The sequence below is a fragment of the Perissodus microlepis genome, chromosome 18 (assembly GCF_051167445.1).
Source record: "Perissodus microlepis isolate ML-2025 ecotype Zambia chromosome 18, ASM5116744v1, whole genome shotgun sequence".
Taxonomy (NCBI): Eukaryota; Metazoa; Chordata; class Actinopteri; order Cichliformes; family Cichlidae; genus Perissodus; species Perissodus microlepis.
The window spans coordinates 35218453-35240458 of NC_140478.1; the positions used below are offsets into that span (position 1 = coordinate 35218453).

At 39.8% G+C, this 22006-nt stretch overlaps 1 protein-coding gene across 3 annotated transcripts in view; it reads left to right on the top strand.

The window, feature by feature from the left end:
• Positions 1–1690: 1690 nt before the first annotated feature.
• Positions 1691–22006, top strand: part of larp4b (La ribonucleoprotein 4B) — a 52274-nt gene continuing 31958 nt past the window's right edge. For 2 of the 3 annotated variants that reach the window (XM_084911569.1, XM_084911570.1), the window contains exons 1-2: positions 1692–2275; positions 11023–11156. In XM_084911569.1, coding sequence (XP_084767695.1) covers positions 11076–11156 — 81 coding nt within the window. In that variant the 5' untranslated portion in view covers positions 1692–2275; positions 11023–11075. Of the gene's footprint in view, positions 2276–11022; positions 11157–22006 lie in introns of all 3 variants that reach the window. The other variant, XM_084911568.1, reaches the window with a different exon arrangement.

A 22006-nucleotide genomic window follows, 5' to 3' on the forward strand; every position in this document is an offset into this window, starting at 1 on the left:
TGGTGGCATTGTGAGAGTCATGTTTTTTCAGTAAGTTTAATACCTGCTCAGGATGGGTGTCACTTCCACGGTCTCGTGGCTGTCTGTTGGTTTGTATGGCGGGGGAGCCATGTCTGATGTGGTGCTTATCAGTACTGGGGCACAGCTGACTGTCCTGTCTCCATTCCTGTTTACTTTTCACTGTTGGGAAAAGAAGTGCTCTGATGACACTGCAGTGGGTGGGTGTATTAAGGGCTGGCTGGAGTTGGAGTGCAGGGAAATAACCTCCTGAATGTCAGCAAGACAAAAAAGAGTTGGTTGGCTTCCAGAGGAGAGCTACAGGTACTTGGGTGTTCACTTAAATGGCAGACTGGGCTGGAGGACCAACATTGGTGCTGTGTATGAGCAGGGAATGAGCAGACTCTGCTTTCGGAGGAAGCTCAGTGTGTGGCAAGGGCGCTGTTTAGTTTGCAGTTGACTGCTGGGTGGACAGCATCGGTGCCAGAGATGGCAGCAGGCTCCACGGGATCACTGGCCAGAATCTGGAGGCGTCTGAGTCAGTGAGAAACAGGAGGTCACTGAACAAACTGCTCTCCACCATGCCCCATCACACCTGCTCCGCTCCACACTGCAGAGGCAGCAGAGCTCATTCTTCCTCAGACGTGTTCAACCTCACTGAATGAAGAACGCTTCAGGAAATCATTCCTACTGTTCTCTGTAAAACTGCATAACAGGTCTGTTTTTCTGTGTCAGGTGAACACACCTGTCAGGACAGCCACATACCTTCTTTGATTTATACTGCATATATTATTTATTAATGCCATTTGAAGTACTCTTTCGCACAATCTGAGTCTGAATTTTGTATTTTTTAACTTAGCTTCAGTTCTGTCTTCTTAATTTGTAATCACTGTTGTGTATATATAAAAATTCTTTGCACCACCTCAAACTATAAGATGTGTCTGTCTACCTATTATACAGAAACATAACACAATAAACCTATTTAACATGTAGCGTTAGTCTATTGACATGAGGTAAACAATATAAGCCGCCTTTAAAATGCTCTTACCCGAATAGAAAATCCTCATTTGTCTTGGACCTTCTTATATTTCCGAAAGTCTGTCACAAACTGACTCGCCCTCTTAGATCTTACACTGCCGAACTTTGAGCTATCAGCTTTCACAGTTAAAGCCCCCAAACTGTGGAAGATCAAAATATTAGGGAAGCAAATGCTACAGATAATTTCAAGAACACGTTTTTATTTACTAGTCCTTTTACCAAATATTGAAATTAAGAATAGCAGTGCACAGCCATGCCTGTTGAGCTCAGCCACGTTTGGTAATCTAGCAGATAAAGACCATTTGCATGCCTTCCTGATTAGTATCAAAATTTCCTTCTACTTTTTTAAACTAACATTGTTTCTTATATATTTCTTTGATTATGTTTTGCTGATTTGTTTTTACTTATGATTATTTGTGTGTGTGTGTGTGTGTATTTCTGATAGGTTGCTTGTTTGATTAAATGCCTGGTTTAAGATGTAAGTGGCCCCATTTTTAAATATGTGAATCCCTTTGAAGCTATGTGATATTGTTGGGCTTTATTAATTCAAATATTTATAATGAAGCTCTGGTCTTTGGTGGACACTTAAAAAAAGTTTTTCGGAGCCGCTGAGATGTCCGGTAAATCTGCGCTATAGACGATCTTTGCGCTGCACACGAAAAGGAAAGGAAACGCCGACTTCTCCATTCCAAACCCCCCTCTTCTCTCTCTCATCTTTAGCAGGAGCGAATGTTTGATCGATCGGAAGCTGGAAGACGAGTCACGTTTATTTCTCACTTTTTAGGCTTCCCCTGATTGTTTCTGGACTGGCCTCCCTCCCTCAGAGCCTGCTGTTGACCGTGAGGGATTTTGCTTCCAGACGCCAGTTTTCATCGACTGCACAAACTTGATAGGCAGGCAAGCTAGCTAGCTAGCCACCTAGCTAACTTGCTAACTAGCTTGCAGTGTTGTTAAGGGGGACCTCGTTTTCCTTTCTTTTCCCCCCTTCCCCGTGTCAGTGTTGGAGTGTTTTTGTCATTGCGCTGCAACTGGCTGTGGGTGCGTCCCCTGACACCTGAAGACTGTTTGCGGGTGAAGTTTGAGCCGGTTGTTCGCAGCTAGCGTGCTCGATACAGCTTGCTAGCTCGCTAGCTAACACCCTGCGCATTTAGCCTGGAAGCCAGTTCGAGGCCTCAGTCCAGCACCACCTCCAGCAGCAGCTACCACAGTGTTTGCAGAGCCGTATAGTGAGAGTTGACAGGTGAGTAAGAAGCTGTTCTCTGTCATTAAGGGGAGAGGGGTGGTAAACACACGGTCAGGGGCAAGTTAGCTCTCTTGCTAACTAACTGATTCAAATCGGTTGGGGGTTGGGGAATCCGCGAAATCACGCCTGAGGTCGCCATCTTTCATTGGATGCTGCTGCAAACCAGCTAACAAGACATGGCTGCTACTTTGCAGTCGGCTCAACTTTACCACACAGGCGTCGTGGCTACAGTAGCTGTGTTTTTTTTCTTTACCCACGCTCAGGCCGCACTTCGTCCTCATCACGGCGCAATTATTAAAGGAGTGTCGCTTAGTTTGGCCCCTGGCATGTGAGCTGCAGTCGCTGCCGGCTGTCAGCTGCTAAACGCGCCTGCATTGCGTCTCCGCTGGAAGTTGTAATGTTTTTTGACTTGTCAAGTTGATCCAAACAAATGCTTCTCGAGTGTGTGTGGATGGACGGAGGTACACGCTGATTAGCAGCTGATTAGCAGCGTTTACAGACATCCAAGATGTCTTGCGACCATCCTCCACCAGCGGTAAGCAACCGACTATAAATACAGTCCTGTGGACCACCCTTGCATTTTTCACCGGTAGAGTTGAACCTCGGCCCTGTTTTAGAGCACCGGCTGGGGGTCATAAATCACCTGAAGTGATTGAGCAGGGTGGAAACACGAAGGGGAGGAGTGAGCAGAGCTTGTTTTGGTTCAGGCCCTGTCTAAACCTCATGATTGAGTCACTGCATCTGTAGAGGAAATGGGATGTGGTTTGATAAGGGTCACTGTTTGTTGAAGGGTTGTATTGAGGGGTTAAAGTGGGGATTCGGGGGGCAGCCTCAGGTGTAGTGGCAGCGGGGTTTCTGGACTCACAATGGGCCTTTTTTGTGATGAGAAAAGCGGTTGGTCTGCATCTAATTACTTAACAGACATCTCTTGTTTTCTGGTGTTTGTGTGTATTTGTTCACAAAATATGTACTCAAGGTTAAGTAAATTAACCCACCCTTTAAAAACATTGCTTATTAAAATGTTTATTTTCAGTGTTGTCGTTTTCCTTTGGAATAACTTTGAAATAAGTTGTTTAACATTGTCTGTATTGTGTGCTCTGAGGTCTGTACTAGGAAGCAGAATTTGGACTTGAGCAAGATAACTTCAGGTGTAACTCTGGGTCTTTGGGGTTATGTAGGTATTTTTGTTGTTAAGGCGATACATCGCTTGCTCCAGAGCAGGTTAAGTTCAAAATAAGAATGCTCAACAGGTACGAAATAACTATCCATTTATCAGTCAGCTCTTTAGAAAGTGGTGCTGCTGTGATTGCCCTGACCTCGGGCAGGAAGGATTGTTTCTACGTGACTAAACATCTGCACATTTATTCTCTGAAAGAGTGACACAATGAATACACACAGGTGAGGGTTTTGTGTCTCTAAAAGTACTTACTACAAATACCACTATAGCTGGTCTCCTCACTGCAGTTATAATAACAGCAAGATGAAAATAACTAGTGGCTAAAGGTGATAACTACTGAACCACTAACCTCTAACCATGCAGTTCTTATGATAGATATAAGATTTGGAGCTTATTCTTATATTAAGTTGCTCATTCAGTGCAACCTCTACCATAGTAGAAGTTGCACTGAACAAAAATATTATTCTACTGCTGTTAGTCCTCTTTAACCATGGGAGACGCAAGAAGAATATTTAAAGTACACAAAACATGGATATGAATGAAAAGTTAATGCGCCCTCTGAATTTTGGAAAAAAGCAGAAAAGAGAAGCTGCTGCAGCAGGTAAACCCGAGTTCCACTCAAGTTCCACTGTAGACTGTAAAGGTGTTGTGTAGGTCGGATGTGGGTCCACCTCTGCAGTGCTGCTGCTGTCCTGTGGCTGTGCACCAGTGCAGATGCAGGGCTGAGCTCGATTAGACAGCTTTATCTCTCTGTGGCAGTATCATGTCTTAGAATAATGGGAATTGATTAATCTTACCCTGGACATACTCTAAAGTTCTCTTCTTCATTTGATGAGCATCACTCAAAGAGATTTGAGGAACAAATTTATTCCTGTTTAAAACAATTTGTTTTGTTATGAAATTTTAAAGTAGATGTGTCCACCAACCAAGCACCATCACCAATACTGTGTTTTATTTTATTTAATTTTTTTAAAGGATTGTAAACCAGTATTTTTAAGTAGGGTTTAATTTACTGAAGCTTAACTTTTTGTTTGTGAAATCCACAGAAACAACAGCAGCTAGCATAAATAGAAGTGACTGTGTTATGATGTTATGGTGACCAATGCTGAGGGTGTTCTGGCACTTTGAGGCGTCACATTAAGTAGTTTCCTAATTCTAACCGCGGCTCTGGCCTTTCTGTGTGGCGTTTGCTTGTTATTCCTGTGTATGTGGGTCCTCTCTGCATACTCCACGTTCCTCCCACAGTCCAAGGACTGCTTATGTTAAATGGTGATTGTAAATTGGCCGTGGATGTGAGGTAGATTAAATGTGGCCTTGTAGTCTAAAGCTCTTTGAGAGGGCAGCAAGAGTAGAAATTTGCTATAAATGTGTTTTTGCTACAACTATATGCATACCAGTCGTGCTTATGCATAGGTGCGCATTAAAGGTCCACTCTATGCCAGCAAAAATCCTACACACTAACCAATATGAATCCTGTTTTTAATTTTTGGTCTTTATTTCTTCACAAACTGTTTATTTATTTTTTTTTTTTAATGTTCAGGCTCCATCTGAAAGTAAAAACCTGAAACTTTTTTGCACACATCAAACGACCCCCCCCCCTTTTAATAATAGAGCTTTGACATGGTCAGGCTGTATTACGAGCTTACCTTCTTCGTATTTTCTAAGATTATAATTTTATCTCTGAGTCGATCAATCTGCTCTCAGCACACTTATGATTGTGATTGGTCAGATGCTGTAGATTAAGTTGACAATGGCCTTTGTGTAATCAGTTGTCCTAATTGTTGATGTTTGGTGTAGTTAAGCCAGATAAAATAAAGAGATCTGGGCATTTTGTTATGCCTTTTGTAAGTACAGGTATAGGTGGAGTTAGAGTGGGATTGGCTGGGGTGGCTCTCTAAGTTCAGGTATAGTGAGGGTGAAATAAGCAAGAAAAGAATTCTTTTTGAGCAGGCACTTATGAGCCAGCCTGTGTGTTTATCCAAGTTCAATTTGACTTAATATTTATAAGCTGTTACTTTAAACCACAGTACTACACACTACCAGGTTAGGCTGCCTTAGGGCTGTGCGATTAATGAAAATTAAATTTCACTTACAGTTTTGGCTTCTCACAATTATCCATGTTAAATGTTTTGACAGACTGATAATATTTCAGTGACGACCTGTAAAGTGACCAAAGGGAAACGTCTCTGGTCTGGAGTTTATCCTGCATAAAGTAAATATCAATACTTGGCTCACTCTCAGAGTGCAGGTGTTTTCTCTAAAAGGCAGTTTGTGTGTTGGTTGAAGGTGTTGTCTCAGGTTAAAATTACAACGCTGTGGGCATGAGATGTATTCCTGCTGGCTGCTTAAAGCTAAAAAATGTAATTGTCGCTGAATTGGAGAGAAATGAGCTTCTTTAATTATATTTTAAAAGAAACTTCAGATATTTTTTATCTGGATTTAATTTAATTTTAAAATGGTGTGGGTGTGGGGAGGTGTGAGTTCTCTTCTTAACTACTTGCCACAGGAGGGATTTATACGCTTTTGAAATAATGAGTAATTCAAATTGATGAGCAATTAGTGAGTTACTGTGCGTGATAGCAAAAACAGAATTAAGAAAAACCCAACTTGGTTAATATTTAGATGACATTTGATGAACAACAGCTCGCAGCGCAGGACGCAAAATCGGCATCTTTACTGTTTTTGAGAGCAGCACAGTTCACACAGTCTATCTCAGCTGTCCAACCTTTCTGTGTATTTACTTTTACACAAACAAGGCAGAACATGTTAAATGTTTTAGCTGAATCAATTGGACTGATGCTTTACCTCAGTAACATTAGTATTACCAGTGTGAGGTTCCTGAAGTAGTTTAAAATAGTTTACATTAATGTCACAACAACTGTCATTTTCACAAGTTCTCAGTTTCCTCTGAGTGGTTCTTTCAGTTGATTCATATTTACATTTGTGGCTAGTGATCCAAGTTTGCATGCTTTCAGCTTCATGGTGTGCGAAAGTTTCTGACCAGAGTGAAAAGGTTGTTCTCACTACTCTAACACAAGCATTGCCCAACCTTTGGGCTAAACGAAGAGTATTTTAGCTGATATCACAGCCTGGTAGCTATGTCATTTGTTGTGCTATGGGTCAGCTTATATATCAAGTAGATGTAGATCTAACAGGTTCATAATATGATTTCAAGTTTCTGCACAAAAGTGTTGAATTTAAAATTTGTTTATAAATTTGGCGGCCAGCAATTATGAAAACAACACAGTCCGGATCAAACGATGACTATTTTTGCTCCAGCAGGAAGCATTTGGTCCTCCACAAAAGCAAAGCCTGATCAGTTGAGTTCAGCTCGAGTCAGGATGATTAAAGGAGAGCTTTAGCTCAGTAAGATCTCTCAAGAGGAAGTAAAACTGAGGTTTCTGTAAGTGAACCTGTGGAAGGATTATTAGTGTTTGCCTTCAGCTGCTTTTATCTCCAGTGCTCACAGGCTTTCACATGGTCTGCTTTCAGCTCTGTGCCACTCGCCTCGTAGGTGCAGTGCAGAACATCAGTTCAGCGTTGCCTGTTGCAGTCTTCGCCCCCATCTGTACCCCAAAAACTTCCTGCAATTCATGTAACATGGGCTCTGCCAACAAAAATGCCTGTTAGGGTGTTTTAGGGACAGACTAACACCTTTTTCTTTTCTTTTTTTTTTTTCTTCCTTAAGCTGTTTACCAAATAAGCTCTTACAGTGTCTGTAGTTTTAAATCTGCAGAAACCGTTTCAGACCACGACCCTTTCTGGAAGAGCTCTCTGAGGTGAGCGTGGTTCAGCCTCAATTGGAACAGGCAGTTGACCGAAGGGCAGCTGACATAGACAAGAATGAGACTTTCTGGCTTTAATCACAGCAAGAGTTATTTTTTATTTATGTGTGTGGTGATTTTTATCAGAGGTAGAAGTTCAAATCAGGACGTCAGCATTAAAGAGCAGCAGTTCGGAAAAAAGGCTGCCAAGACTTTGTGTCAGTATTTCAGTCCTTTAAATGTGTGACAGCAGAAACAGAAAAATACATCACAGAGAATTTGGTACTGAAGCACACAAGGTGACATGAATACCCAGAACCCCCACACCCAATCGTTGGTTACTGGCTTCCTATTTAGTCCAAAAATAATAAAATAATAGATTTCGCATGATTTGTCAGCTAGTTACACACTCGGGTTGTGTGCAGCTTTCTGTTGTCAAACCGTTTTTACAATGTTAGGTGCAAAGTTTATCACACAAACAGATGCTTCAATTATTGATGTGAGTTGATGGAGGCTTGTGCTCAGCCCCATTCATCACAGCAGCAGTGACACTGTGTCATTATGTGGATCAAAGGTCACCGGCTTTACAGCCACACCATTCTTTTTCTGCCTTGTATGCGAACACAGCGAGGGCCCGTGTCAGGGACAGGCGTCCGATTGTTGGGCGGATTATCACCGCTTTACAAGCAGGACAGAAAAGAAGGTGTTTCCAGTGGTGTTTTGTTTTGTCCCCCCCCCGTTACACTGAGGTCAAATGTTGTGGAAGTGATCATCCAATCGGGCCTTGGGGATGACAGAGTGATGTCGAGAACTTGACCTACAAAACCTCATGACGTTTGACTCGTGTATAAACAGAAAGCAAAGAGTGCAGCTAAGCGTCCTTTTTACCTGGAAAAGAATTCAGGAAGGCAGGGCTTGATGATGTAAGTGTTTTGCTCGCATTTGTGGCTAAAAATAGATGCACAAGGACAATAAAAAGTATTTAGGAGCGTATGTTCAAATATTTAGCCAGTAGGATGGAACGTTGTAGAGCTGACAGGGGCAGTTGTTAAAGCCCATAAGAGTCCTTCATTAGACCGCCTGAAGAAAAGTGACATTTTTGGCTTTAAGGAAAAGCTGCTTGTTTAGTCTGCTGCGAGCTGTAAATTTGGTAAACTTCAGGTTTATAGAAGCTATCCAATCTCTCTAGCAGACTTACCTGCTATTACAGTTATTTTAAAGCTTCAATAACAAATATTGTCTTACACATTTAGATTTTAAAAACATAGCGGCAAACTAAACGGACAGCTTTTATTTTGACTTATCTTTATGCATTTGCTTTATTGCTGTGTGAAACGAGAGAGCAGTGGATGAGAGCAGATTATTTTCTTCACGTTTGTTGAGCGGTCGGTCCAGAAAAGACTGGTTGGATTTTTACCTGCCGTGATTGTGACAATGACGAGTGCTGCTCCTGTTAACTCAAGAAAAACATTTTTCTTTTAATGCGCCTGGTTTCACTGCATCAGAGAAATGAGGCTGAAGATCAACCAGAAATTACACACATGATCTGTGTCAGTCTTATTGCTGGTTTATTATCAACCTTTCTGTTGAGACTACAACATTAACATTAATAATTTTTAATCACTCACATGCTGCTAACTGATACAGACTGCAGTATTCTCTGCAGTCTGTATCAGTTTTTAGCCACATATGTGGAATATGATGATCATTGCCGCCTTCTACGATACAATCTTATCAGAATACTTCACTCATGATATGACAATTTAATTTTTTAAAAATATTTTGCGATGAGTATTGCAATAACACATACTCTACTTGATCACATTTTGTCAGCTGCATTCTTTCAACACATTTGAAAAAAACCCCGATCACATTCTTTTAACTAATTTTTTCCAGTGATGTCCTCAAAGTTTAACTTTGCCAGTATATGTTTTATCCTATAAGATAAAGTTATCACACTTAAACTGTTTTTTTCTTTTCTTTTCTTTTCTTTTCCTTCTTCTTCTTCTTCTTCTTCTTCTTTTTTTTTGGGCTGCAAAAATTCGACTGTCATGACAACCTGCCATAAATACTGCCAGACAAAGTCTGTGTGCTCTGTCTGCTATTGAATGTGGTCAAGTAGGCAATTAACTGTGATAAACCATTGACAAGCACATATCTGCTGCTGTCTACATAGACAGAAATTCACATTTAATTAATACATTTCCACTCTGCAACCTTCCTGTTCTATAGGCATATAAACCAGAATACAACTAGCTGGCAGCCTGTTGTGTTGAGTCCCCTCGAATCCTGGTCATTGACAAAGACTCATTTAGACTCATGGCAACTTGTTGGCAATCTGTCTCATTTATGAATTAGCAATTATTTGAAAGCTTCCAACAATTTTTCTGAGTTACTGCAGTCAGTCAAAGTCGGATTGCAACTGTTGGTATTAAGATTGCCTCCTATCTGGCAACCTGTGCAATCGCCCTGCCATCATAAGTGGTCATGAGAGTGCAACAGCATCAAGCTCTGGGCAAACATTTTGTTACCACGAGTCTTAATCTGTTGCAGAATGTGAAAAAATTCAATACAATGATTTCTTTATTTCTTTGTTTCTTTATTTGATTGGCCCAGATTATTGTGTTTGATTACAATACAGATTTTTGGTGTCTCTGTATAGATACAATACCACCTTAACAAAATATTGCAATGCTACTATGTATCTTTTTTTTTTTTAAAATACCCCTAATAAAAATTGTCTAAAAAGGTTAAGTTCACTTTTTTGTGTGCTCCACAAGCAGCAAATGTAGCAGGTGTTAAAGATAGAAAACTGTTTACTTTCTATGGATGCACCTGTTGTTTTCAACATAACTGCATGATTGTTCTATGCTGGGATGCACCATCACACATGTACATATTTTATTTTTAAAAGTGAGAAAACCATAATGTTAAAATTCAGTCATACAAGCATGAGTGCTGGTAAACCCATAAAAGCACGAGATAAACATCAGCACTGTCATCAGTAAATGTCAGTATCCACAGGCAGCAGGAAATGGAAAATCCTTTATTGAATGGGAATATAAAATACAAAATCTGACCTTGACAAATGCAACAGTTCAATAAAAACAAGAACACAAAAGAACAATTACACATTTTATTTAAATAACTGGCTAAATATTAAAGCCTGCATCGTTTAATGCAAAAATGGCCAAAACATGGCCAAACTGTCGACTAAACAAACAGCTGCTAAATATGAATCAAAGCCACGTTGTGTAATCGAGGCCTATAAAGTAGATGGGTCTAATTCACTGGTTGTTTCTGTTATGAGTTTCAGAGCTTTTCGTGTTACTGTATTTGTTTTATTGCTAATTGATAGCTTTTCTTGTACATTGGTGTGACATACTTTCAATGTGTCAGAACAAGCTGACGTTTGATTTTTCACATTTTGTCATCACGTCTGTCTGAAGTGTCTGAAATTAGAATAGTGGCCTCCGTACATGTCATTAAGCACAGATTGAAATGGTTTGAACAACAGCATATTGTCAGTTTTGCCATTACAATTTTAAGAGAAACAGCAACGTGTTGGTAGTTTAAATTAGTGTAAATTAAGTCTGTACGAGGAAAATATCCACACATGCACTGATTGTTATTCTGTCCATATACAAGCATTAAAAACAATTTGTGTGAAAAATCAGATTTAATAATGCAACTGTCAGACACTACCTCCTGACTCCTTTGTCTTACACATGTACCAGCTGATGATACGCTGATAAACATCCGTTGTTGACTCAGACTTGTTTGTCCCTTCTGCCCCCCTGTAGCTTACTTGGTGACACAGAGACTTCTCCCTGAGGAGCCAAGAAGCAGACGGCTCATGACTTCTGACCAGGACACGAAAGTTGTAGCTGAACCACAGGTGCAGCAAGTACAAGAGGCAAAAGAGAACTCTCATTTGGTGAGTGTAACACGCAAACACTCATGTTTTTCAGTTGAGCTTTACACCACTGTGCTGTTTTTACTGGAGCCACCTGCTCGGTTTGTTGTAGTTCAATACTGTTCCAGCATGTGTTGAGCTTGTATGCAAACACAGTCATTCAGGGAGTTGTAGCTGCACTTAAACTGAACAAAAAAAGGTTGGAACTGATCCTGTTTTTGGTCTGGATACCCTTTAGCTGAAGAGCCAGGCATATTTCTTTGGATCTTTGGCCCTACAAAGGCGTGATTGCTGACTTTCAGCAGTCACTATTGTTGAGCGCAGAAATTTACATGCAAATGTAAGCAAACTTGGCTCAGTTCTTGGCAGCAACTTGAGCAGCGCTGTAGACAGTGACTACAATGAAAGATTTTTAAAAACAAGAAAGAAACTGAGGTGGAGCTTAGAGTAGAAGGAGAAGGAGGGGTACACAGTAACACGCTGACCTGGCCCGTGTTCCTGTTCTGCTAAGTCAATAAAGTCGTTACACGAATGAACCGTACAGAAACAATTTGGTTTATGTTGTTTCCAGTTCATTAAAATAATCCATTTGACTGATGGAAAACATGGCGCACAGTTTTTGGTTGCATCAGGGACATTTTCACACTGGTTTTCAGACAAAGTTTGATGTCTGTGTTAAGGATACACAGCAGCTTTTCATTAATATTCAACGAAAATGTCTTAACGAGGGCACAGTACTAAAGCAAATACATTAGGGCTGTAAATGAATATTTTTCGTATGATTATATATTTGAGTGAATCTTTGTAAAACAGATGTTTAAATGTGAAAATAATAGATTGTGGGGAAAAACATAGATTTGAGCAGAGCCTTACCAGCTGGAGAGAGAAATTATTTTGTCCTTTAAACAGTGTCATAAGTCATAAAACTTTTATTTTTAATTTATTTCTAAAGTTTTTTTGTTCTATTAACTCTTTTATGCTGATTTATATGTGTAAATAACAGTTAATTACTGCATGAACAAGCCTAATGATTGGGCTCTTACATCTGATCTACAAACTGGCTCAGACCTGGAAATCACAATAGTTTGATTCTGTGTGGAGGTTTTGGAATCAATAATGGAGCCTTTACAGCTTTGACAGCATTTAATTAATAAAATTATTTTTGATGATGTAAGATCACTTTTCTTCAGGCCATATTTATCTTTTTTTGTAGCTTTTATTTTATTTGCCTTGTTTATCCATGTAAAGCACCTACACAAATGCTGAAATTAAAAATCAGCCAAAAACAAACACACGAAAGCAAGTTCATGTACGTTTAAATAGTCCCAGGTCAGTGCAAGTCTGCCTCTATTCAATTTATTCAAAATCCTTTATTTTAAGTCCTTTCTTTACTTTGTATGACAACCTTTTGTCCCAGTCTTGTAGAAAGTCTTCTTTTTTTTCTGTCTGAGCTTTCACATCAACAGAATCTCCTCAACAGCAAACACCTCATTCTGTAGCTTGGTGTTTCAATCCTTAGTCAGTGTTTGGTGATAATTTTCTTTGCTGGTGTCAGATATGTCCTTAGGATATACGTCCCTTAAGATAACTCAAGTATAGGATCTGAAATGATCTTGGAATCATATATTTCACCGAGTCTTTCACCAAGCTTACCTAAAGCTGAATGAATCCCAGTTTTATTTTCCCAAATGTGAGTGTGGTTTGATTCCATATGACCACATTTTCATAATTTCCAGCATGGCTGTTTAGTGTTTGTCTGTTTGCTTGTAATTTGGGGCATTAAAGTTAAGAATCTGGTTCTTCCAACTAAATTCCCTCAATTTCAGTGATTGTGTTGTTGATGTGTTATCCACATGTGGTATCAGATCTCTTCTGGGATTTCTTCATCCAGCTCCCGTTCGAATTTATTTTTCATATATAAGGTTATAATGTATATGATCTCTAGATTCTGTCAGATGACAGACACTCGTGTGGGAACTGTTTCTTGGTAAGATGTTCCAGGTGTCTTTATAACAGGATGCATTTTAGCCTAATTTATCTTTGTGCCATTTATGTAGTAATCCCATATCATGGTTTTGTACACAAAGCCATGTTTATAATTTTTAATTGTAGGATTTTATATGTGATGTCCAGATCACAATCCTAATAGTTTGTGTTGGAATAAGTGAACAACCTCTGCATTGCCGCAGACAGCCTGTAATAGTTTCTTTTTAAATCTTCTTAGTTTCTATGTCTATGCCCTTAGAAACCAATGACATCATAATAGATTTTACCTGAATATAAATACTATACAACTGTATTTTATATTAAAGTGCTGCCGTGCACTACTTTAGAGTTGTTCTATAATGGGCGTAGCAGTAAAGATACTCTAAAGGTCAGTATTCATGTCGCATTTTCATAATGTCACATGAGTTGTCACAGTGAATTATCTTTTGTGGGGATGGCTTTGGGGCTGTACCATAACATAAATTCTCAAAGTATCGAAATCTAAAAAACAAAAACCTCTTTTTCATATGTAACAATGGAAATAAATGTAATTTAATTTAAAATCTTGGAAGGTTCAGTTTTATTTCTGGACTTTGGATTACCTGTCACATTTATTTATCTCTATGGATGTATTTCATGGTAAATCAGCCAGAGAAAGTTTAAGTTTCTTCAGCAACAGCCTGCCTATATTAAACTACGTTGGGGGGAGGGGGGGTGTATTTCAAACCAGCCAAAATGGCGTCATAGTTGCCACAGCCTGCTTTTCAGTGCAGCTGATTTCCCACACTGATTGCATATAATAGATGACTGTTCAATAAAGAATTGGGAGGCAAAGAAAAAGGCAACTCTTGTAACTAAATAACCATGACCTGTTTTTGTTTCTCACTTTTCATGGGCCTGTAGCAGTCCTATTGATCATAGCTGTGACATTTTATTTCTCGTTGAAGCGTGAAGGCCAGACACATCAAAGTTTGAGTCCTGTGTCTTTAGGTAACATGTTATTTTTAGTAAAATGACTGAGTGGGTCTGACTACACTGTTTTTCTATGACAGATGCTTTAAAATGTTCTAATGTAATAATTATGGTTTTCATTTTTACACAAAAGGGATAGAAAACTAATTTAAAAGTCCTCAACGGTTTAAAACTCGGGATTGAGTCTTAAGTGGCTTTCCTGCTTAATATTTGTAAGTTAAAAAAATAACACAAGTTATAAGTTGTGATCATAACAAGGAAAAACAGTATAACCGGATGTGGTTCCTTCTTTTTAAACACAGCGAAATATCTCAAGTTCTCTACACGTTGTATATTGAAGATGAATCACACCGATCAGTCAGTTTCGTTCTGTGGTCTGCACTGACTGAGCCGGTGCAACGTGTGAAGTGTCATTAACGTACATCTGGGTGTGTCTGAAATTGCAGAAGGTCACCGTGGGTGTCAACCAGACATTTCCATTATCCGAGTTCAAGTCAAGCATAATCTTTGTTTGCTTCACAAAGATTATGCTTCCCATTAGTACTGTTTTGGAAAATCTTCCGAGGGAGGTGGCACCAGGATCTGTGTCCTCTTAAAGCCTTCCATCATACAGAATAAACAGTTGCATCTTGTTGCAGTCATTGCTCGTTTTGCTCTTTCCACACAAGGTTAGGAAATGTAAATTAAACACCAAGTTTAAAAATAACACATTAGCTCTCTGCTTGAATTTTTTTCCCCAGATCCCCCACAATATTGTCTATTGGGACAACCCTATGGCACACAATATTTGTGAACTAATAACTCCACGTTAATAAAATATACCGCTGAACAACCTGCTGGGTAATGGCAGTTCGGCCGGTAGCATAAACAGTCTGTGCTAACAGCTGTGAAAGGCTCCATCCATCACAAGGTAGACGTGACAATGTGGGATGATATGGAGAGCAGAGATACTTTAAATCAGCCTCAACGGCCGGTGTCCTGCAGGTTTTAGATCTCACCCTGGATTAACACACCTGAATCAAATGATTAGTTCATTACCAGGCCTCTGGATAACTTCATGACATGTTGAGGAGGTAATTTAGCCATTTAAATCAGCTGTGTCGGATCAAGGACACATCTAAAACCTGCAGAACACCGGCCCTTGAGGCCTGGAGTCCCCCCCACTCCTGCTATAAATTAACCTATAAGAGCTTTTTTTTTTTTTTTTTTTTTTTTTTTTAAATCCCGGGCAGGGCAGTTGCTCCATGCAGAGCATCTGGGGACCTGAGTGTTGTGCTACGAAGCAAGATCAGTGGGTTCATGAAGTATGTAGAGCTTCTCTAAACGTGGACTTCGCTCGATCATTATAGCAGCTAATGCTGAACACAACCAAGTCATGATTAGGGATGGGTATTGATAAGATTTTCACAATTCCGATTCCATTTTCGATTCTGTTTAACGATTCGATTCTTTATCGATTCTTTTTAAAAAAGGAGAACACTAAGGTCGATTAGCTTAGAACTTTGTTTTATATCTTCTCTTTGAACAAGACAGACATTTAAGAGTAACATGGCCTTACAAACCCAACAGTGAGATCTTAAGAGATCCAGCCTATGGCTCTTCCATGGGGTGTCACAGGGTCCCCAGGAAAAAAAATTGTAAATGTAAAATAATAAAATAAATATTCTTCTGTAGCAATAACAAAGTATAACATCAATTATTCTGTAGCAATTACACAAGAATATCCAGTAATGTCCCTGCCTGCAATTAAACGCATTCACTTACCAAAAATCGGGGGCATCTGCTGTGGCAAATGGGTGCAAGCCTTTGACCACAAACTTAGTCACTGCTCGGTGACATTCGTCTATCCTGGCCTGAAAGGAGACGCTACCGGTAGACTGCAGCGAGAACTGCCAGCATCTGAGCCAGACTCTGTCTCTCTCATCATGGTCACCTAAATGCACAGTAATGGCAGGTTTTGTAATAAGGCAGATCGCACTAACATAATATGCACTGTTAGTTGATTATTTACCTGCTGCATTAACGGGAGAGGACGTGCAAACGTTACCGCTGCTGCTGGGTTGAGATTCACGAGTCCGGAGCGGAATTAAAATCACGACATTCATTTAAGGTCATCGCGTGTTTTGTGAGCAAATGCTTTTGCATATTCGTAGTACAGGGAGTGCAGAATTATTAGGCAAATGAGTATTTTGTCCACATCATCCTCTTCATGCATGTTGTCTTACTCCAAGCTGTATAGGCTCGAAAGCCTACTACCAATTAAGCATATTAGGTGATGTGCATCTCTGTAATGAGAAGGGGTGTGGTCTAATGACATCAACACCCTATATCAGGTGTGCATAATTATTAGGCAACGTCCTTTCCTTTGGCAAAATGGGTCAAAAGAAGGACTTGACAGGCTCAGAAAAGTCAAAAATAGTGAGATATCTTGCAGAGGGATGCAGCAGTCTCAAAATTGCAAAGCTTCTGAAGCGTGATCATCGAACAATCAAGCGTTTCATTCAAAATAGTCAACAGGGTCGCAAGAAGCGTGTGGAAAAACCAAGGCGCAAAATAACTGCCCATGAACTGAGAAAAGTCAAGCGTGCAGCTGCCAACATGCCACTTGTCACCAGTTTGGCCATATTTCAGAGCTGCAACATCACTGGAGTGCCCAAAAGCACAAGGTGTGCAATACTCAGAGACATGGCCAAGGTAAGAAAGGCTGAAAGACGACCACCACTGAACAAGACACACAAGCTGAAACGTCAAGACTCGGCCAAGAAATATCTCAAGACTGGTTTTTCTAAGGTTTTATGGACTGATGAAATGAGAGTGAGTCTTGATGGGCCAGATGGATGGGCCCGTGGCTGGATTGGTAAAGGGCAGAGAGCTCCAGTCCGACTCAGACGCCAGCAAGGTGGAGGTGGAGTACTGGTTTGGGCTGGTATCATCAAAGATGAGCTTGTGGGGCCTTTTCGGGTTGAGGATGGAGTCAAGCTCAACTCCCAGTCCTACTGCCAGTTTCTGGAAGACACCTTCTTCAAGCAGTGGTACAGGAAGAAGTCTGCATCCTTCAAGAAAAACATGATTTTCATGCAGGACAATGCTCCATCACACGCGTCCAAGTACTCCACAGCGTGGCTGGCAAGAAAGGGTATAAAAGAAGAAAAACTAATGACATGGCCTCCTTGTTCACCTGATCTGAACCCCATTGAGAACCTGTGGTCCATCATCAAATGTGAGATTTACAAGGAGGGAAAACAGTACACCTCTCTGAACAGTGTCTGGGAGGCTGTGGTTGCTGCTGCACGCAATGTTGATGGTGAACAGATCAAAACACTGACAGAATCCATGGATGGCAGGCTTTTGAGTGTCCTTGCAAAGAAAGGTGGCTATATTGGTCGCTGATTTGTTTTTGTTTTGTTTTTGAATGTCAGAAATGTATATTTGTGAATGTGGAGATGTTATATTGGTTTCACTGGTAAAAATAAATAATTGAAATGGGTATATATTTGTTTTTTGTTAAGTTGCCTAATAATTATGCACAGTAATAGTCACCTGCACACACAGATATCCCCCTAAAATAGCTAAAACTAAAAACAAACTAAAAACTACTTCCAAAAACATTCAGCTTTGATATTAATGAGTTTTTTGGGTTCATTGAGAACATGGTTGTTGTTCAATAATAAAATTATTCCTCAAAAATACAACTTGCCTAATAATTCTGCACTCCCTGTATTTCGTTTAAGGGAGGAAACATCTACTTTGCAAGTATTGCAAGTTGCCCTGTTCTCATCCGTTCTCGTAAAGTATGACCAAACTTTTGAGCGTTTGAGCCGCCATGTTTCCTGCCAGGTAAATGACGCTCCGCAACGTGGTGACGTCATTCGGGGCGACTGGAATCGATAAGGGAATCATTTGCAAAAATGGCAAACAATTCCAAGGAATTGAAACAGTGGGAACCGGTTCTCAACAAGAACCGGGTTTCGATACCCATCCCTAGTCATGATGAGTTTTTTATTTAAAGTCGCCTAACAGCAACAGATCTTCTCAAGTCTTTATGCTTAAAGTGTAATATAGATTCTCAGCTCGGCAACCTGTTGAGCCAGACCTCACTAAACACCTCTAGATGAAGGCCAGCACTAGAGCTGCATGTGTCACATCGTCCCTGGAATTTGCATGTAGTTAGGTGTTGATGTAGAAAATGTGTAAATGTTTTTATGCTTGGTCCTTGTCTGTTGCCCAGTATTAACACTTCATGAACTGCAGCTACGAGAACACAGGTTGGAAAGTAATTATTTTAATTTGTAGGTTTTCACTTAATCAATAAAATTTATTTCACTTTGATTTGGTCTAAAACTGAAGTAGTTTTTCTTTGCTGCAAGAAAGACACATGGTGTCACCTTTTGCTGTTTATTTCAAAGCTTTTTAAAGATCACTTGTCTTACTGCTGACATCTGTGTTTGGAGTAGACCATGCTAAGCTTGTTTTTGTTTGTTTGTGGAAGTCGTGTTTGACCACCACCAAATTGATAGAGTAAATAAACATTGGAAATCCAAAAAGGCTTATAAGGATCCATATTGACTTATATATTGGTGTGTACGTAAACTGAATCGTGGAAAAACTGCGTCTCTTTTCATTATACTTCAACAGTACTTATGTTTGACAATACTAATAGCCCACCAGCATGGTTATTTTCACCCTGAAATGCTGCCACTCTGCTCCTTATTTATATGCTAATTACTTTTCATTGAAAACCTTTGGACGTGCATTCAAAAAATACATTTCAAATTTAAACACAAAATGTAACTGGACATAATTTTTTCCATTTTTGATCACTTAACATTGACTGTTCCACAAGCCTTTCGGATCAGGAAGTGAGAATGAAAGCATCCCAGGTTTTAAAGCCTGCTGCAAGGGAGAAATACTGCCAGAGCTAAAGTGGTTATTTCTGTGTGTCTTCCTTTTATCGGCGACTCTGCATATTACCCTTAATCTTGTCCCCAGAGATTCCTCAGTTCATCTGCACGACCTCTATGCTTTCGTAGGGAACTTCACAGCTCTGCAGGTTTGATTGACAGCAGCACATGCGAGCCTGTTGGGGCTAAATGTGGTCACTGGGGTGGGATATTACACCAGGCTCTGACCAAATACTGGTAAATTCTGGCTGTGACAGTAAATACGCCTTCTCTGTCATCCACTTAACCAGCTGCTGCTTTTCTCAGGCCAGACGTGTCTGGTTAGACTGAAGGTGGGCGGTGAGGTGTAGTAGCTGTGAAAGCTAGATTTAAAAACATAAGTTTCTTATTCCTCCCCCGGTTGGGTCGAACTGTTTTCCTGAGAAGCGTTTGCGCCACTTTTCTGGTATGGTGTCTGGCTCTCTTGGCTGGTGGTGCTACACGATTATTGGTTGTATTAGGGTTGGGCAGTGTGGTCCAAAAATAACATTTTAGTGCTTGTATCCTCAATGCAGGCAGAGATGTATATTGGTATTTATCATGAAAGCAACAAGTGAGATGTTGCAGCACTTTTTGATGAGACGTTTTTTTAATTTAATATAACAAATGGAGTTTCAGTTCAGTTCTATTTATACAGCACCAAATCACAATGGTAGTCACCTCAGGGCACTTTGTATTATAAGGTAACGACCCAACAATAATTACACCCAAGACCCGAACAATCAAGCGACTCCCTTTGAGCAGGCACGTGGCGACATTGGGGAGGAAACGCTCCCTTTTAGCAAAAAGAAACCTGCTGCAGAACCAGGCTCCAGGAGGAGCAGCCATCTGCTCCGGTTTGAGCTGGGTTCTCAATCAATGTTGGCCTACGACAATTATTAAAAAAGGATAATGATGATAAAAATGTTAATTGTGCTACATTTTTTCATGCTATTTATTTTTGCTACTAACTTAACACCCAGATTTGTCAGTTACAATTTTGGCTTCCTACTATTATGAAAACAAAACCTGAAAAAATTATTAAGTCTTGTGATCAGTCACACCTGTTTCCTTAAACACAGAGTGCTTTTTCCTCTCCTTATCAACCCAAATTCTTTTCTTATTTATATTTTGTTGTTGTTGTTTTTTTGTTTTTTTTATCCAAGCGCTGTGGTTTGAAGCTGAGTGTTTCTAGTGTTGGTTCCTGGGCTTTAAGTCACTCCCCTGATGTGAGTGTATCTCATGCTCGTTTGTGTTTTTAAAAGGGAAAACACATTCTTACTCTCGCTGTTTCTTAATGGTAATTCTTACTGTAGCAGAAACTGGAATTTCCTCAGTGCAGTGAAGCATAGCTGCTGCTGGTACAGTACAGGTGAAATATGGGGACTTGACCTGAGAACAAGCATTCACAGGGGTTGACTCCTCAGGTTGGACTTCAGTCAACCTCCTCAAATAGGAAAGAATGCACAATTGAGGAAATGGGCAGAAAGTGAGCGGATGGCCTTGAGGCGAAGAAAAGTTATTTTTCCCGTGTGCTCCAAAATTAGGAAATGGAAAGAGCCTGCTGGGTGTTTTTTTTTTTTTTTTTTTTTTTTTTTTTTTTTTTCCACTGTCATTTACAGATGCACAAGATTAGAAAGTAGATTGGTAGTGAAAAGGAAAGAGCAAACTACCCTCATGGTTGGGTAGGTCTCAGGTGGGATTCGTTGTGGGAAAAGTGGTCAGAGAAGAAAAATACAGCTCTCAAAGTTAAATCCACACAGTTCAGCATATCAAGGTTACTGAGCAAAGAGAGAGCACCGCATCATATAATGCACAAGAGTTGTAGCTTAGGCCAGGTTACGTTCACATTTATATAATGAGCATTTAAAAGCACCGTAGACTCTACATCACCCAGCTGCTACCAGCTAATTCAGTTTTGAACAAAGGCTTGAATCTAAAGCTTGTGAAACTGTTGAGCCCACAGGAAGTAAAACTTGATCGTCAACCAACATAAAACAACAAAGTGTTAACAGTTACTTCCTCAGAATTCAGATTCAACTGCGGGTTAGTCTGCACACTCATTTCTGTCAGATATGAATAAAATTCCGCAACAATTAATCATGCAGTTTGTATCTTTGTAATCTCAAAAAATACTTACTACTGGGCTATGCAGTTATATTAAGGCATGCTAAGAGTTCCAGAGGGAAATTTGTAAATACGATTAAATAATTAATTAAACGTGTTGATAATTCAGTAATAATTCATTTAAATATAAATTGATTTTACTTGAAACTTGTTTCTCTAATTATTTCATGGTTGCGGTGCTACATTGCATCTTGAATTTGTTTTACTTGTCAATCTAATCCATTAAATTCAGGGACGGGTCTAAGAACCACGTAGTCTAAAAGAATGCTTTGGTTTGAAGTTAGCTTACAACTTAGTCAGAGATCTCAACAAATGCTGGTGTGCTTTTGCAAATGAACTTTTTGGCAACGGTACCATTTTAAAACTTGACTTAGATTTTAGGGTGCTTGACATTCATTCTGGGATACCTGGTTGCCCCACATCGCCCTCAACTTGCTGTGCAGGGAAACTGCTCATCTTGGGGTCCTGTGGATGTATGAATATTTAGTATTTTAAGTAATTATGCATTTAATTGTGTATTAATTTTATTTCCATTTTAATTCACACATTATTTTCTGTATTAATTTAATTTTGGCACTCCTATCACTCCATACGGTAAGTTTAAAATTGTAACAGTAAAACACCAAATTATAAATATAATTGTAGTAAAATAGCACTCAGTTTTATGGATAATAATGTGCAAGCCATTTGGTGCTACCAAAATTGTGTTGTTCCTTATTCACACGCATGCGTTCACACAGAGAGACGGAGTGATGCACCATATGCTTTGCACATATGTGTCAGAAACAGACCAGAAATTGAGCGTGACCCTTTTTTAGCTGTGCTGTTAAATCAAATCAATTATGGACACAAGCTGGAAAGAAAGTG